General features: G+C 45.1%; 1 protein-coding gene across 1 annotated transcript in view; it reads right to left on the bottom strand.

Annotated features, from left to right (window-relative positions):
• Positions 1 to 8335: 8335 nt before the first annotated feature.
• LOC146349431 (contactin-5-like) overlaps positions 8336 to 16290 on the bottom strand; it is a 233967-nt gene continuing 226012 nt past the window's right edge. The window contains exons 9-10 of the mRNA XM_084842648.1: positions 11979 to 12108; positions 8336 to 8744 (exon numbers count right to left, since the gene is read on the bottom strand). Coding sequence (XP_084698774.1) covers positions 8515 to 8744; positions 11979 to 12108 — 360 coding nt within the window. The 3' untranslated portion in view covers positions 8336 to 8514. The remainder of the gene's footprint in view (positions 8745 to 11978; positions 12109 to 16290) is intronic.

Genomic DNA, 16290 nt, shown 5'->3' with positions numbered 1-16290 from the left:
ACCTCACTCTTCAGGATGTCTGGCTCTAACTCACTGACCACACTGTCAAATCTATCCCTGATATTATTATCCTTCCTATACAGATCTTCCATATATTCTTGCCACCTTTTCTTGATCTCTTCTGCTTCTGTTAGGTCCTTGCCATCTTTGTTTTTGATCATACCCATTTTTGCCTGGAATTTACCTCCAATGTTTCTAATTTTCTGGAAGAGGTCTCTTGTCCTTCCTATTCTATTATCTTCTTCCACTTCTGCATATTGCTTGTTTAAAAATAATTGCTTATCTCTTCTGGCTAACCTCTGGAATTTTGCATTTAATTGGGCATATCTCCCCCTATCACTATTGCCTTTTGTTTTCCTTCTTCCTTGGGCTATTTCCAGTGTCTCAGCAGACAGCCATCTTGCCTTCTTGGTTTTCTTTTTCTTTGGGATGTTTTTTGTTGCCACCTCTTGAACAATGTTGCAAACTTCTGTCCATAGTTCTTCCGGGACCCTATCTACTAAATCTAGTCCCTTAAATCTATTCTTCACCTCCACTGCATATTCATTAGGAATATTAGTGATCTCATATCTAACTGATCTGTAGATCTTCCCTATTCTCTTTAGTCTGATTCTAAATTGTGCAATAAGAAGTTTGTGATCTGAACTACAGTCAGCTCCAGGTCTTGTTTTTACCGACTGTATAGATGTCTGCCACCTTTGGCTACAAAGGATGTAGTCAATCTGATTTCGGTGTTGACCATCTGGTGAAGTCCATGTATAAAGTTGTCTTTTAGGTTGTTGGAAGAGAGTGTTTGGTATGCACAGTGAGTTGTCTTGGCAAAATTCTATCAGCCTATGTCCTGCTTCATTTTGTTCTCCCAGACCATGCTTGCCTGTAATTCCAGGTGTCGTTTGACTACCCACCTTAGCATTCCAGTCTCTTGTAATGAAAATAACATCTCTTTTTGGCATTTTATCCAGTAGGTGCTGCAGATCCTTGTAGAACTGATCTACTTCTGCTTCTTCAGCATCTGTGGTTGGGGCATATATTTGAATCACTGTGATGTTAAATGGCTTACCCTGAATTTGAATTGAGATCATTCTATCTTTTTTTGGACTGTATCCAAGCACTGCTTTAGCCACTTTATTATTAATTATGAAGGCTACTCCATTTCTTCTGTGGTCCTCTTGTCCACGGTAGTAGATCTGGTGGTCATCTGATGTGAAGTGGCCCATTCCAATCCATTTCAGTTCACTGACATCCAGAATGTCTATATTTCAGCTTGTGATCTACAACAATTCCAAGATCCTTCTCACTTGTAGATCAGATACTATCAGATACTTTAGCTTTACCTATAACTAATCTAAGTTGGTGTGTCAATTTTTCTGCTATGGCTATTTGCCACAGCTCTGTATACCAAGAATTTAATGTTAAGAATTCTGCATTTTTCCAACCTTTTGCTATTACCTTCTGAGCTGCCATCAGCATAAAGACTATCAGTCCCTTAGATGTCACCTTTCCATTTTGTTCCTCCCAAATTGTTAATAAAGCATTGGAAAACAGAAATGGCCATAAAACCTAAAAACTAAATTTTAGTTTTTATGATAAATACATGAAATTTGGAGACCTGCAACCCATATAGAGGTGATTGAACCTGCCAAATTTCAGACAGTTGGGTCCAGTGACTTTTGCACTAGCCGCAGGTAGAATTTGCTTTTTTCAAGAAAATCTGTCAAAGCAAAGAGCTGTAGTGTGTGTGCGTGTGTGCGATTTCACATAAGTGCATGGAATTTGGGACTTGGTAGCCCCTATGGAGGTGACTGAACCTGCCAAATTTCAGACAGTTAGGTCCAGTGGCTTTTGCACTAGCCATGCATATAGTTTCCTTTTCTCAAACACTAAAACAAAAGGAAAAAAAACCCTGTCAAGCCACACAGGGGATTAGAGATCCTAATCAGAAGGTGTTTAAGGTGACCATTGGGCGGGAACTATCCGTAATCTCAGGTGTAGGGTTTTTGTTTTTTGTTTTAAGTGCAAATAATACTTAGATGGACAGCCATCTGTCAGGGATGCTCTGACTTGGATTCCTGCATTGAGCATGGGGTTGGACTCAATGGTCTTGTAGGCCCCTTCCAACCCTACTGTTCTATGATTCTATGATTCTACTTTCCTTTTGTCTGTCCTGAATCTGCCACTATTCAGCTTCACTGGATGACCTGAGGCTCCTCATTAGGGGGAGGAAAAAAATAAAACCTCTCTTTGGCTGCAATACACGTTACCTGGGAGTAGGGATGGCGGAGAATTTCTCCCCGAAACTTTGGGGGGCCGAGCGCCAATGTGTTCGGCCCCCCGAACAAGTTTCGGGGAGAAATCCCGTCACGGAGATAATCGTCACGGAGCCTATCAGGGGGCGTTTTTTTTTTTTTTAAACTTTCGAGTTCGCGGCCGGGCGAGGCGGGAAGCCTCCCCTCTGGCCTGAATTTCGGCCGGGGCGAGGCGGGAAGCCTCCCCCCTGGCCTGAACTTCGCGGGGGGAGCAGCAAAGCGCCTCCCCCCCCACCGCGAACAACCTTCGAGGACAGGTAAGGGACTTTCATCCACCCCTACCTGGGAGTAACTCACACTGAACTCAGTGGAGCTCATTTATTGCACTGTTCCACTTTCACTACTCCATATAATTTTATCAACCTTCCCCCTCATTTGACTTTCTTCTATATTAAATAGCCCAAACACTGAAGCCATTCCTTATACAGGAGCTAGTCCAGACCCCTGATCATTTTGGCAGCTCTTTTCCCCATTTGTAAAAGGAAGGGTAAGATGAAGCAAACATTTTTTAAAATGCATATAGCCTAGGCTGATCATATTCTTCTTATGGTCATTTGATGTGCACAAGGGAAAACAAGCAACAGGCAAAATGTCTTGGAAAATCAGCAAAAGCGAGTGGGTTATTTTTTACTATAAGGATGTGAACTTTGGGGACATGGCGGTAGCCCCTTCAGAAGTAATTGATGACCCTGCCAAGTTTCACAGGTAGGTAGGTTCAGTGGCTTTTGCCACAGTAACAGTTTCCCAGTGTTCCTTATGGATGACACAAGAGGGATGGTGCCCTTCACCACTGTAATGGTGAGTCATCGCCCCTTTCAGGCAGCCATAGATTTATGGCAGCAATCCAGCCGCTATGTCTGTGCACAATGGAAACCCAGTAAGGCAACTGATGGCCTGGCAGCACTTCCCAGGCAGTCGCCAAGCCGCCCCGTAGTTCCTGCAGCACAGCTCGTGCGGATGGGTGGTGATGGTGGCTTGTCGATTGCCCCACGGAACCAGACAGAGATGAGTCTGTCCATTTCTGGTGTTTCTTTTTTTTTTTAAAAAAAGAAGGTCTGGCTTACAGGGAGCTAAATCCTGACCACCAGCAGTACCAATTAGCCACCACTCAGGTGGGCGCATTCAAGGCCGGCACAGCCCCCATGGAGGAACCAAGCCAGGCGGCATGGGTGGCGGAAGCTGGCGGGGGAGGGGGGCAGCAGCAGCAGCAAGGAGGGCATCTGACACCTGTGGCGTGACCTCCATCAGTGGGCTCTCCCGTCTCACTGCAGAAGAAGGAGGAGATGCTGCTTCTGTGAGGCTGCTGCCAGCATCCGCCTCTTCAAACCATGGGTGGTGGTACCCCTAAGATGCTTCACATGATGTATTATGTGTAGTGCTTTGCCCCACAGTATATATTGGACTTTGTATGTACTGCTTTGGCCACACACTGTTTGCTTGTGCGCAATAATGTGTATGCTGCACTCACACAGCACGTGTGCACGTGCGCGTGCGCACACACACACACACAAGGCCAAAAGAAAAACAGATACATTAAAAAAAACCTACTTACAGACTCTAAGGGGTGGGGGGAAGGGAAATAACGGTAACTGTAACTATCTGTCCAAAGCCTAGCAGAAGAGAAGTTGTTGTTGTTGTTTAAATAAGAATATAGATAAAGAGTTAAAAAATAGGAAGGGAAGGAATAGTAGTTGAGAAGGGTGGGGGTGGGGATCCAAAGAACAAGTAGTAAACTAAGCAGGGAAACAAACTGAAGCCTAACAACTAGAAGAGAAACTGTGTGTGCATGTGTGTGTGTGTGTGTGTGTGTACACACACACACACACACACCCCCCACTAGAAAAAGGATTTACAGGAAAGGGAAAGGGAAGAAATGGAATTGAGAAGGGCTGGGTAGGTACTGGGAACTGCTGCACTGGTACAATCCAATAATAAAGAACTCTCCTCTTTCTACCAACTGTCTCTCACACTGAGAAGTGAAAGCAGAATCTCCTGGTATATACAACCCCTCCTCCACCACTGTGACTGGAGACTGCTGGGTTAAACGTTCAGCCCTATTCGCACCTAGAGATGTCACTTGCCAAGCCTCTGTTCCTCTCTCCCAACTCCTCCTCTTCCCCTCCCTAATCTTAAGCAACTTGCTACATTTCTCAGACAGGCTATCTGGCCTTCAGAATTGTCTGGATCAGTCCAAAACAATTCAAATTGATACGACCTGCTTTAGATCAGTTAGGATTCAGACTGATTCACTCTAAATCACCCTGTTTTGGTTCAGAATTCAGATCCGGAACTGAAGTGGTGCACAGCCCTACTATCGACTAGGTCAGCCTTCCCCAACCAGAAGTGTTGGGCTCCAATTTCCCTAATGGCCATGCTGGCCTGGAATGATGGGAGTTGTAGTCCAACACATCTGGAGGGCATCAGGTTGGGGAAGGCTAGACTAGATCCTACTGCCAAATAATCACCATTTGTTTTCCTCACCAAAGCTGTCCAAAGTAGGAATGTGTGAAACCACCTCCATCCGGGTTCTCCGGGCACCTGCCCAGCCCCTGCTCCCACTCGCTGTTACCTGGACTACACTCGAGCCCCTCCCATACTCGGCAAGCAGCCTGCACTCACCCTGGGAGCCTCGTTGAGCTCCATGGTCATCATTTTTTGAGAAATAAAATGGTGATCGCGAAAATGCATAAATTTGCATATGTGTGAAAATGCACATTTTGCAAATGTGCACGTTCATGTATGTGAAAATGAGATTTTGCAAATGCGCATGGTTGTGCATGACTGTGAGTACGAAGTAGTGCAATTACCTCAAGGACACCCCTTAGAATTCTGTGTAAAAGTGAAACTCGCAATGGTGAATTGCAGTGGAGCGCTATTGGGAGTAGTGGTCACACTGACTTGGAGTAATGAAGTGGCCCTTGATGAAAGAGAAGACCTGTCTCTTCCTCACTGAACGGGTTTTGAGAGCGATTCTTCCCTCATGGGACACTCCTGAAGCTGTAGCGAATAACAGCAGCAGGAAATAAACCATCTTCTCTCCTCCTGTATAGTTCCTGCTAACCTTGACTGGCGTAGTATTACAAGCTGTGCACTTCAGCTTACCTAGCTGCAACCCTAAACTTACCTTAATTTCCCTGACTCGGATATTCCTGGACTGTGAAGAGTTGAGCTCTGTGTTCAGCACAGTCCTTTCTCGAATATATTATTTCAGACTGAAGGTGTTGTAAATTGGAAATGCAGATGTTGCATATGTGAATGATTCCCATATTAAAAAAAGAACAACAGCCTTCACTTGGATGATATAGGGGCGGCTGTGGCAGGGAAATCCGGCCCTTTTTGGACTTGCTGGATTTCTTCAGAGCCCCCCCCCCCTGCTCAGCTTGCATTTGCTACCCGAGCAGCAGGCTTTCCCCCTGAAATCTGCAAACTTTCTTGGATATTTTTTAAAATCACCATTTATGCAGTTTGCAGTTGCAATTTGTACAATTTATGCAAATGTTGGCCATAATTTGTGCAAATCAGCTGTAATATGCAAAAATTTGTACAAATTAAGCATACGATAGCTGTAATTTCCACAAATTAAGCAAATCACAGCCAGAATTTGGATAAATCATGATTTAAAATGGTGATTAACCCCCCCCCCCCCCGAAAATCCATGAGCAGGCCTGACTTGATACAGATCGAGTCGGGCCAGCTTGCAGGTAAGTGAGTTGCAGTCCAAGGGGACAAGCTGCTGAAAGGTTGGGGAATCCTGCCCCCCCCTCTGCCAATGGATTCCTCTGATATCCCTAGGATGATAGGGTAGTTTTCTTTGTGCTGGGCAGGTTTTACATGAGAAAGCATTAAAAAACACAACTCCACTGTCCCCCACAAACTGAAATGGTATGGTTCGGGAAGGACACTGCCATGTAATCAAGCAGATCAGCTCTACAGACTTCCTATTTGAGTCACAAGTTCAGGTTTCTTTTCAACATTTCATCCACAGCTTGACATATTTGCCCACAGCTGCTCCACCCCATGGCTACTGTATACCCCATGCCCTCAGCTGGTTATTGTCTCAGATAGCTTCTAAGCCACCAGCCTGCAGAGGCTTACAACAAAACCTGAGATGAAGGTGCCATCACTGTGGAACTTGCAGGAGTCTGTAAAGTGAAGCTGGGGGGAGGATCAGCAGGCTGGAAAGCTGTGAGGTGGGAAGAGGGTAACTGTTAAAGCCAGTGTGGTGCGGAGGTTAGAGTGATGGACTGGGACTGAGGAGGCCCAGGGTCAAGTACTGTCCGCTCAGTCATGAAGCTCATTGGGTGACTTTGGGCTAGTCACTGACACCCAGCACAACCTACCTCACAGAGTTGTTGTGAGGATAAAATGGAGAGGAGGAGGATCATGTATGACCCCTTGGGCTCCTTGGAGGAAAAGATGGGATATATAAGAAATATAAATGTAAACGGGGATGTCTGTCGCTGGGAAATGGTTCTTTTTTTTCCTTGATGGAGTTCTGTGGCATTTACAAATCGATTTGTGTTTCTGAGCCAAGCTGCAATCTTTTCTCCAAATTCTGGGAACTCCCCCGCTTTTTTTCACAGTTCTGCAATTTGCACAAATCATGGCCAAATTTGCACAAATTCAGCTGAATTTGCAGAAATTGCTGTAATTTGTGGACATTGCTCAGGAATTTGTGCAAATTGCAGAACCTGTGGACAAAATATGCAAAATGGCCAGAAATCTGTGAACTGGCCCAAGTTTAGGGATGTACGAAAGTCACTTAACTTTTCGATAGGGTGATTTGTGGTGGGGGGGAGGCGCTCCACACCTCCCCCCCAAATCCTAATCCGGCCGGCTCCGCTCTGTGGAGATTCCGCAGAGCCGCCAGCCAAGGCCATCTGCAGCCGGACATCCGGCCACAGGGCAGCCTTCCGGGAAAAACAACAACTGCGTACGCAAATGGTGGCGGCTATGGCAGCTGCCATTTGCATTCCATTTTTTTCGCTGTTTTAGCCTACGTAAATATTTACGTAAGCTATTATGGCGAAAAAAAGGGGAACGCAAATAGCGTAGTGGGCGCCATTTGCGTTCCTTCCCCCCCCCCCGCCGTTTTAGCCTACATAAATATTTAGGTCAGCTATTACGGCGGGAAAAAAAGGAATGCAAATGGCGCCCACTACGTTATTTGCATTCCTCTTTTTTTCTCCGTAATAGCTTACGTAAATATTTACGTAGGCTAAAACAGTGAAAAAAAGGGAACGCAAATGGTGGCTGCCATAGTCGCCACCATTTGCATACTCGGTTTTTCCCCCCCTCGCTTGCCGTGATAGGCAAGCTAATAGCTATTTGCTATTACAGCAAAGGCAGCTACACAAATGGCATGGTGGCTGCCATTTAAGTCCACGGCAGCCGACCAAGAGACCAGCTGCCGCTGCTGCTGCCGCCACCGCCAGAACATCTGCCCCAGGTAAGCTTCATCCTGGGGGGGATTCCGCGGGGAGGCGGGGGATGGGAGGCCATTCTGCCACGGGTTTCGGGGGGCCGAATGCCAGTGCATTCAGCCTCACTAAAATCCATGGCAGAATTCTCCACCATCCCTACCCAAGTTGCAGCAGGCTGAGTCAGGTGCTGCAGTGGGAGCCGGAACAAAGTTTGGGGGCCAAACCTAGGAAAACTCATTGAACTCTACCTCGAAAACAATTTTCGCTGACATTCCTAAATGTGATAAATACATAATTTGAGGGGCTATAGGGTAGAGTGTAGAAAATGCCAACACAGAGAAATAATTAAACATGGTGAGGGTTTTTGTTGGGTGCCAATCCTTTGGACGGGAGGACGAATAAGAAAAAATGGGGACAAGGAGTAAGGTGAAAACTGCTGGGGAAAGAGGACGGGGGAGAACACGAACAATCTTGGGCCTACTGGACAAACATGGACGTAATAGTTATTGTGGATCTCAGCCAAACCAAGGTTTTTTATATAGAGTGTTTATGGTTTTAAACTTGGCATTTTTGAACATGCTTGGTTTAAAATAAGATCCTTCCCCTAAAAAGAAAAGTATTTATTCAATTTATGCAAATTATTTATATCCAACTCTCCTTCAAAAAAAATATCCAGGACCACTTCTAATATTTAACAATATACATTAGAACGCATAAGAAAAATAATAAAAATCACACATTTTCATTATTTAACACATTCAGCATTTTAAGCCAACTATTGTCAATCAAATGAGTTTGCCTGTTATCTTTGTCTTACAGGCATTTATGCAGCGAAAGGCAAACATTAATGAACTGACATCTGACCTTTTATTTTCTCTCATTGCTTTGTCTCCTTTCTTCCATGAAATAGCTGCTTTGGGAGAGCCTTGTGGTTTGCACTCAACAACAACTTCTTGGCTCTTGGTAATAATGATCGTTCTCTTCAGTTGACTTAGGGGGAAAGCTGGAGCAGAAGCTGGTGAAAAAGGGATTTTTTTAGCCTTACTATTAAATATTTAGCTTACCATTTCAATGAATTCTTCCACAAATTGCACACCACTTTTTTGTGCTTTTTCTTATGGAATGTCTTACAATGCAAAATGCAATAGCTGTTGAACAAAAACACATATTAAGCTAGTATGCAAATCCAAAGGATATGTTGGAATGCTTTTCTCTTTTCAATTAAACATTATCACAAATCGTACAAGTATAAAAGTTTAAATTAAGAATGAAATGAAAGAGTTTTAGAACTAAAAAAGCACTTAAGGGAGCAATCCTATGCAGATAGGCGGCTGCCTCCAAACTCGGAGGTGACTGCCTATCCAATGCAGGGCAGGAGAAGCATGGAGGGGATTGTTCCTTCCGCACTTCTCCTGCCCTGCATTTTCGGCTAGACAACCACTTTTGGCAGTCTAGCTGTGGGACGGCGGAGCAGGGGAGGAGGCTGCTGGACGACACATTGGATGTGTCGTGCTGGCATTTCTGCACTCCCCGCCCTGGAACACCTCCCAGAACACCTCGTTTCAGCCACTCTGTGCTCCTCTTGCAAGCGCGGGGGGCACGGGGCTTCTCTGCACTGCCTGTGAGGTAGCGCGGAAGGTGGGGAAGGTTGGTTCCCAGAAAACAAGATATCCTATGGCTGTCTAGCCGCTGACTAGTGGCTCTAGGATTGCTCTCTAAAAGTGATAGATTTAGGGAAAATAGAGGAGGATTCATTTTACCATTTGATTGAAATTATTTGTAATTAACATACTTCTGGAAAGTTAAAAACACTTATAGCTTATTACATGTATTCTATGTACTACTTTAGAATTGTTTGTTCCTTTATTTTCTTATATGCCTACATTTGAGTTTGCTTTTTTCCTGAGTACATGTTTCTTCTATTAAATGGTTTTGTTTAACAGAATACTGGACTTGTTGGAACATGGTCTGATACTAGGGATGTACGAAAATTCCACCACGGATCTCGGGAAGGCCGAATGCCAGCGCATTCGGCCCCCTGAAATAGGTGGCAGAACGGCCCACCCCCCCATCCCCTCCGGGATGAGACTTACCTTGGGTGGATCTTCCTGGCGGCAGCAGCTCCGGCGGCGGTTCGGCGGTGGTGGCTGCGGCGGCCGGTCTTCCAACCGGCTGCCACTGCCGCCATTTCCAGGTAAAACAACAACAACAACAACAACAAAAGTGATAGGCTACATAAAGATTTACGTAGCCTATCATGGCTAGGGTTTTTAAAAAAACCGTGATAGGCTATGTAAATGTTTACGTAGCCTATCACGGCTGCCTTTTTTTAAAAAAACAAAAAATGCACGTACGCAAATGGCAGCGGCCATGGCCACCGCCATTTGTATTCCTTATTTTGGCATGTCGTAGTCTATGTAAACATTTACGTAGACTAAGATGGCGAAAATAAGGGGAACGCAAATAGCGTAGCGTCTACACTATTTGCGTTCCCCTTATTTTCGCTGTCTTAGTCTATGTAAATGTTTACGTAGACTAAGATGTGCCAAAATAAGGAACGCAAATGGCGGTGGCCGTGGCCACCGCCATTTGCGTACGCGCTTTTTTTTTTTTTAAGTCAGCTGTGATAGGCTACGTAAACATTTATGTAGCCTATCACGGCTGACTGCAGGGATGCAAACGGCAGCGGCTATGGCTGCCACCATTTGCATCCCTGCTAGCCAGCGGCCGGATGTCTGGCTGCTGGTGGAGCCGGCTGGTGGCTCTGCAGAATCGCTGCGGAGCACAGCCGGCCGGCCAGGATTCCGGGGGGGAGGGAGGAATGGAGCGCCTCCCCCCCGGCGAGGATTCTGGGGGGAGGGACGGAATGCCTCCCCCCCAACCATAAACATAATCCGCGAAAGGTAAGTGCCTTTTGTACATCCCTATCTGATACACCAAGGTAATTCCTATGGTCCGGCAAGAAATGTGTTTCATTTGAATGTTTAAGCAAATTTACCAAATTTACATCTGCCAAACTGATGAGCGATCCATAACAGAGTTGTGTACCAAGGTTTACACTTTCTTGGATTTAGCATTATTATTCCTTAAAAGAAAGAAAGGTAGGAAGGAAGGAAAGAAGGAAAGAAGGAAGGAAGGAAGGAAGGAACAAAAATGAACACATCAGGTAAAGGTGTGCACAAAAATCCATACAAACTAGAAAAGTGAGAAAAAAAAGGCCAGAATGGTAAAAATAATACAGAAATACATAATTATAGGAAAATAAGTTTTAAAAATGCACACATTAGCAAAACATGCACACAAAAATATATACATTTGGAAAAAGTGCATACAAAACGCATATGAATATTCATGCATACTTTTAAAAATAAAAGTCATACGCTGATACGGAGCTGGGCCAAAATGAACCTAAGGTTGGAAAAATGAGAATATGAACAGAACTGAAATTGACAGATTTGACCATCCATAGTAATTCCTATATGTAGAAAGTAATTAGGTGATGGTAGCTACACTTTTTAAAATGTATTCTCAAATAAGTGCAGATCAGGATCCTAGTGTGGGGGCAGGGTTTGTTGTTGTTGTTGTTGTTGTTGTTGTTGTTGTTGTTGTTGCTGTTGGGAATATTGCAACCTTGTCTGCAAGTTACTGGAAGGGGGCAGTGTTGCAGTTGGTTAGATCATGGGAATTTAGGCCACAGCCAGCCTTAGGATCTCTATAGCCTATGATGTGGTTTCCTGTGATTTGGTGGTTTTGCTCCCCCCTTCCTACCCCACTCCCTCCCTGACTTCCTCCATTGCTGGGAGCAGCTGTGTTTGCCCTCTTGCTCCTGCCAGTGTTATAGAACACAAAATGGACTGAACAAACTCTTGTTTGAAACTATACGCCGTACTTGGATTTTTATGCAAGGATATTGTGAGTTAACTATTTTATCTTTTCTTTACTAAAGAAGGATGTGTTCTCCTTTTTAGTCTTGTGTGCATGTGGGGTTGGTAAACACCCATTCTGTTCTTCCTTTTGATTTTTCTCTGCTAACTGCCTTTCTAACAGGAGGCAACAATACTAAATAATTTATGTCAGGCTTTAACTCCTTGACCTTGCTGTGATCTCAATTGGACCACAATTGAGTGGTCCTACCATGCCCTACCATCATTTCAATGGGACTTGCTCTGGAGAACTTTCTGGAGCACTGTGCTCCGTGCCAACAGCATATTCATAATGATAAAACCAAATGACCTTATTCAATACACACCCAAAATCCTCAACTCGGCACTGGCGTAAATGGCTCCATGCTTGTTTTCTGCTACACACTGGTACATTCCAGCATCAGATTGATTGACACTGTGGATCATCAGTACACCATTAACCATCTCAATCCTGCTCTGTAATGGAATAGAAACATAATTCTACAAAAGCAAACAACACCAGGAAAATGTGTTGGGTTTTCAGCTTTAGATGAAAGTAGCAGGGCAGGAGTTATTAATGTGCTGAACATGCATGAAAGTCACTTATTGAGTTCAATGGTGAGAGCTTTTCCTTTGTTTTGCCTTTTTACTCTGTGACAATGCTAAAATATTTGGGCTGCTTAAAAGTGCATATAATGGATATTGCCTGGGATTATCCTCTTTGATTAACTTTTCTAACTCATTGACTTGTTGCCATCTGCATTCTACAGGGTATTCTACTGTGCAAGACTCTGAAATTGAAGAAGTGAATAGGGCCTATATAACTTGTGACCCAAGCCAAGCATAGCCCATTAACTATGGCAGCCCACTGGGGATGCATTAAGTCTCCTGCTTTTTCTGCTGCCTGGGACTGCAAAAACAGGGTGATTGTCACCTGGCCCACCACATAATACATGACTGGTGGGATATGCTCTGTTTTGTGGGACTTAAGTTGGCCAGGCCTGGAATAGATTCAAGACACCAGTTTTGCTCTGTGCTGCTTCTGCTGCAGAAGTTCTGTTGCATGACAAAGAAATGATTATGTTGTATTTCTACAGAAGAAGCACTCATCTGATTGAGTATGGCCCAAGGGAATACATATTTTGACTTCTTGGCAATGGTCCATCCCACCAGAAAATCATTGATATACATCAGGATGTAATTGTTCAGAAGCCTTCAGTGAAATTTGGGCTACCTGTGACGATGTGCCTCTTCTTGTGAAATTACTCATTACATTTCTCATACAGGAGAGGACCATCCCTGAAAATGTATTCCCCTGAAAAGGAATTGCTAGAATACATCCCGCAAAGATAGCTGAGAAACTGGAATTCCATTCCAAGCTAGTGTATGTGTAATTTAAAGTCTTGCATGTATTCAGAGACTGCGGTGACTATCTTGTACCTGCAAAAACAACAGGAGATGAAGCCCTAAGAAGTTGGGCATGTGTGAGTTAGCTAGATACAGCTGCAATGAATTGCTACAATGCAGCTTGTTATACTTATACCACATGCTTTGGCTTCTATATGATACATACAGTATATTTATTGTTTCTATCCTTTCATTTGTAAACCACCTTGGCCTGTACTTACAGCAGAAATGCAGCATATGCATTTTAAAATGTTCTAATAGAGACCAATCCAGCCCCCAGCCTGCATGAAGAATGTGCATGTGCAACTGTGCATGCACAGAAGTGAAGTCACCAGATGAGGTTCACTGCCAGCAGGGGAGGGGATAGGGATAGGGGCTGGATGATGCTCGTAGTTACATGGGTTTTTCAGACAGAAGAAGAATAAATTGTGTTTTATGCACTTGGATTCAATTGTTGTGTTACATCCCCCCCCTTTTTGTGATAACCTTTGGTTTGGGGAAATTAAGTACTGACTGACTGGTTGACTGAATGTATGCAAATTCCAATAGAATAAAAAGGAAGAAGAAGGGCAATGCATTCTCTGTTCTTACAAATGACTAGATCAGTCTATGATTAAGGCTGTGTGTATGATGCAATTCCACAGAAGTGCATAATGTAGGGATGTCGTGGAAATCTGGGAAGAGGGTGGAGTCCAGTGAACATCCCCTGCTCAGCCACCCAGATGCCAGTCTGTGGAGCCCGCACTTGCCCGACTCAGCATGTGCCAAGTTGGCCAAACTTGGGGATCCCTGCTTACACGCAAGCCACCATTTTGTGAAAAAACACAGGTAAGACCACTTATGCCTGCAATTTATGCCTGCAATTTTCCATAAATGGCCTATTTACAGCCACCATTTTGCGCAAAATAGCCATTTATGTAAATGCTTCCCCACTTTTTTTTTGGGGGGGGGATGGTGGCTCATGGGTGAATGGGATGCTGTGAGCTAGGGATGGGGGAGAATTCTGCCATGGACCCCAATGAGGCTGGATTCCAAAATCTGGTCCCATTAGGGCCTGTGGCAGAATGGAGCACTCACCTCTGCCTCCCCTGGAATCCGTCCAGGTCAGATCCGTCTCTGTGTCAATCCTGCGGAGCTGACCACCTGCTCTGCATCACTGGTGAATGTCGATACGGCCAGCAGCCATTGCCATGCCGTATCGTTGTGCTAAGTAAGTCTCTGGATGCAAATGGCATAGTGGACACCATTTGCGGCGGTAAAGCTGGTAGATTAACCTAAATGCAGCTGTAAATGGCTGCATTTTGGCTTTATGGCCACAAATGGCACTACTCCATTTGCATCCGGAGACTTACTTAGCACAGCAGTACGGCACAGCAATGGCTGCTGGCTGTATCGACATTTGTCAGCGATGTGGAGCTGGCAGCTGACTCCGCAGGGTCAATGCAGAGCGGAGCCAGCCTGGACAGATTCCGGGAGGTGGGACGGATCACCTCCCCCCACGGGCGGATTCCCCCCTGGAATGACAGGTAGGGAATCCACCCATCCATACTGTGAGCCCACCAGACTGTCTGGCAGCTTGCCACACATGCCTGCCAGGGTTGGGCAAGTGGCGGGAGTTTGGTGAGTGGTGCCTCCTGCAGGCGCAGGTAAGTCCATCCATCCCTAGCATAATGTAGGATTAGGTGCAGAGTTCTGCTTCCTCAGAATCTCAGTCTTCTTTTCTTTCTCTTTATTCAAGTATAGGTTTCTAGTCTTTATAGTTTTGAAGACATGCTTGAAAGTGTGAAAGCAATGCCTGATGAAATCCCATAAACCAAATAGGGATGTCAGAGAATTCCGCCACAGATCTCGATGAGGCCGAATGCCAGTGCATTCGGCCCCCCGAACTCCGTGGCGGAATGGCCTGCCACCCCCCGCCACCCCTCGGAACCCCCCCGGGATGAGACTTACCTCGGGCAGATGTTCCGGACGGCGGCGGCTCCAGTGGCGGCTTCGGCTCCAGCGGCGGTGGTGGCTGGTTTTCCAACCGGCTGCCGCCGCCATTTGCAGTCTTTCCCCCCCCACCATTCATGATAGGCTACGTAAAGACTTATGTAGCCTATCACGTCTGGGTTAAAAAAACCCAAAACAATGCGTATGCAAATAGTGGTGGCTACGGCCGCAGTCATTTGCGTTCCTTATTTTTTGCCGTCTTAGTCTATGTAAATATTTATGTAGACTAAGACGGCCAAAAATAAGGAATGCAAATAGCGGCGTCTGTAGCCGCTGCCATTTGCGTACACATTTTTTTTTTTAACCCAGACATGATAGGCTACGTAAGTCTTTACGTAGCCTATCACGGCTGAATTCAGGGACGCAAACAGCGGTGGCTACGGCTGCCACCATTTGCGTCCCTGCTAGCCAGCAGCCGGATGTCCGGCTGCTGGCGGAGCCAGCCGGCAGCTCCGCGGAATCCCCATGGAGCGGAGCCGGCCGGCCAGGATTCTGGGGGGAGGCGCAGAGCGCCTCCCCCCCGGCGAGGATTCCGGGGGGAGGGACGGAGCGCCTCCCCCCCCAGCGGAACCCGGCGGAGCCAGGTAAGCGGGGTTTCGTACATCCCTAAAACCAAAGACGTTGCTGAATAATGGACAGTATCCAATGGGCATGACCGCTAACATAATTTAGGTTGTGCTAGCATGAACTACTCTAGCACAATGCCAGTAGCGTTAGCTGGTGCATTGATTTCTTGGGGAAATAGGTGTGCCAGCTAATGTCATTGGTGGTGGTGTACTAGGGTAGTGTATGCTAGCACAACATACTTTAGGATGAACATACATACATACATACTTTTGGGAGGCAATATTAGAGGCACTAGTATATAATTATATATATTATACATTATTATATTATATATTATATTATACATTATATTACATATAATATATTATTATATTATACATTATATTACATATATTATATATTATATTATAATACATAGCATTATTATATCCATACATACTTTTGGGAGGCAATATTAGAGGCACTAGGGTAGAGTATGCTAGCGCAACGTACTTTATGTTAGCAGTTGCGTCCCATTGGTTGCTGCCTGGTATGTTCAGAGGTCACTGCAGGGCTCCAATATCCTAATTAGACTCTTCTCCCTCCCCATTACTTACAGAAGGAGAAAAGCCGTGCAAAATGAGGGCTATGCAAATTTGCTTAACTTGCATAATTTATACATGTTTCTGTTTTTCTTATTACAGAAAAAAAACA

This window comes from Heloderma suspectum, chromosome 3 (genome assembly GCF_057233095.1).
Source record: "Heloderma suspectum isolate Gila_16-S chromosome 3, 16-S_ref, whole genome shotgun sequence".
In the NCBI taxonomy this organism is placed as follows: Eukaryota; Metazoa; Chordata; class Lepidosauria; order Squamata; family Helodermatidae; genus Heloderma; species Heloderma suspectum.
This window is presented reverse-complemented; position numbering and strand designations above follow the sequence as displayed.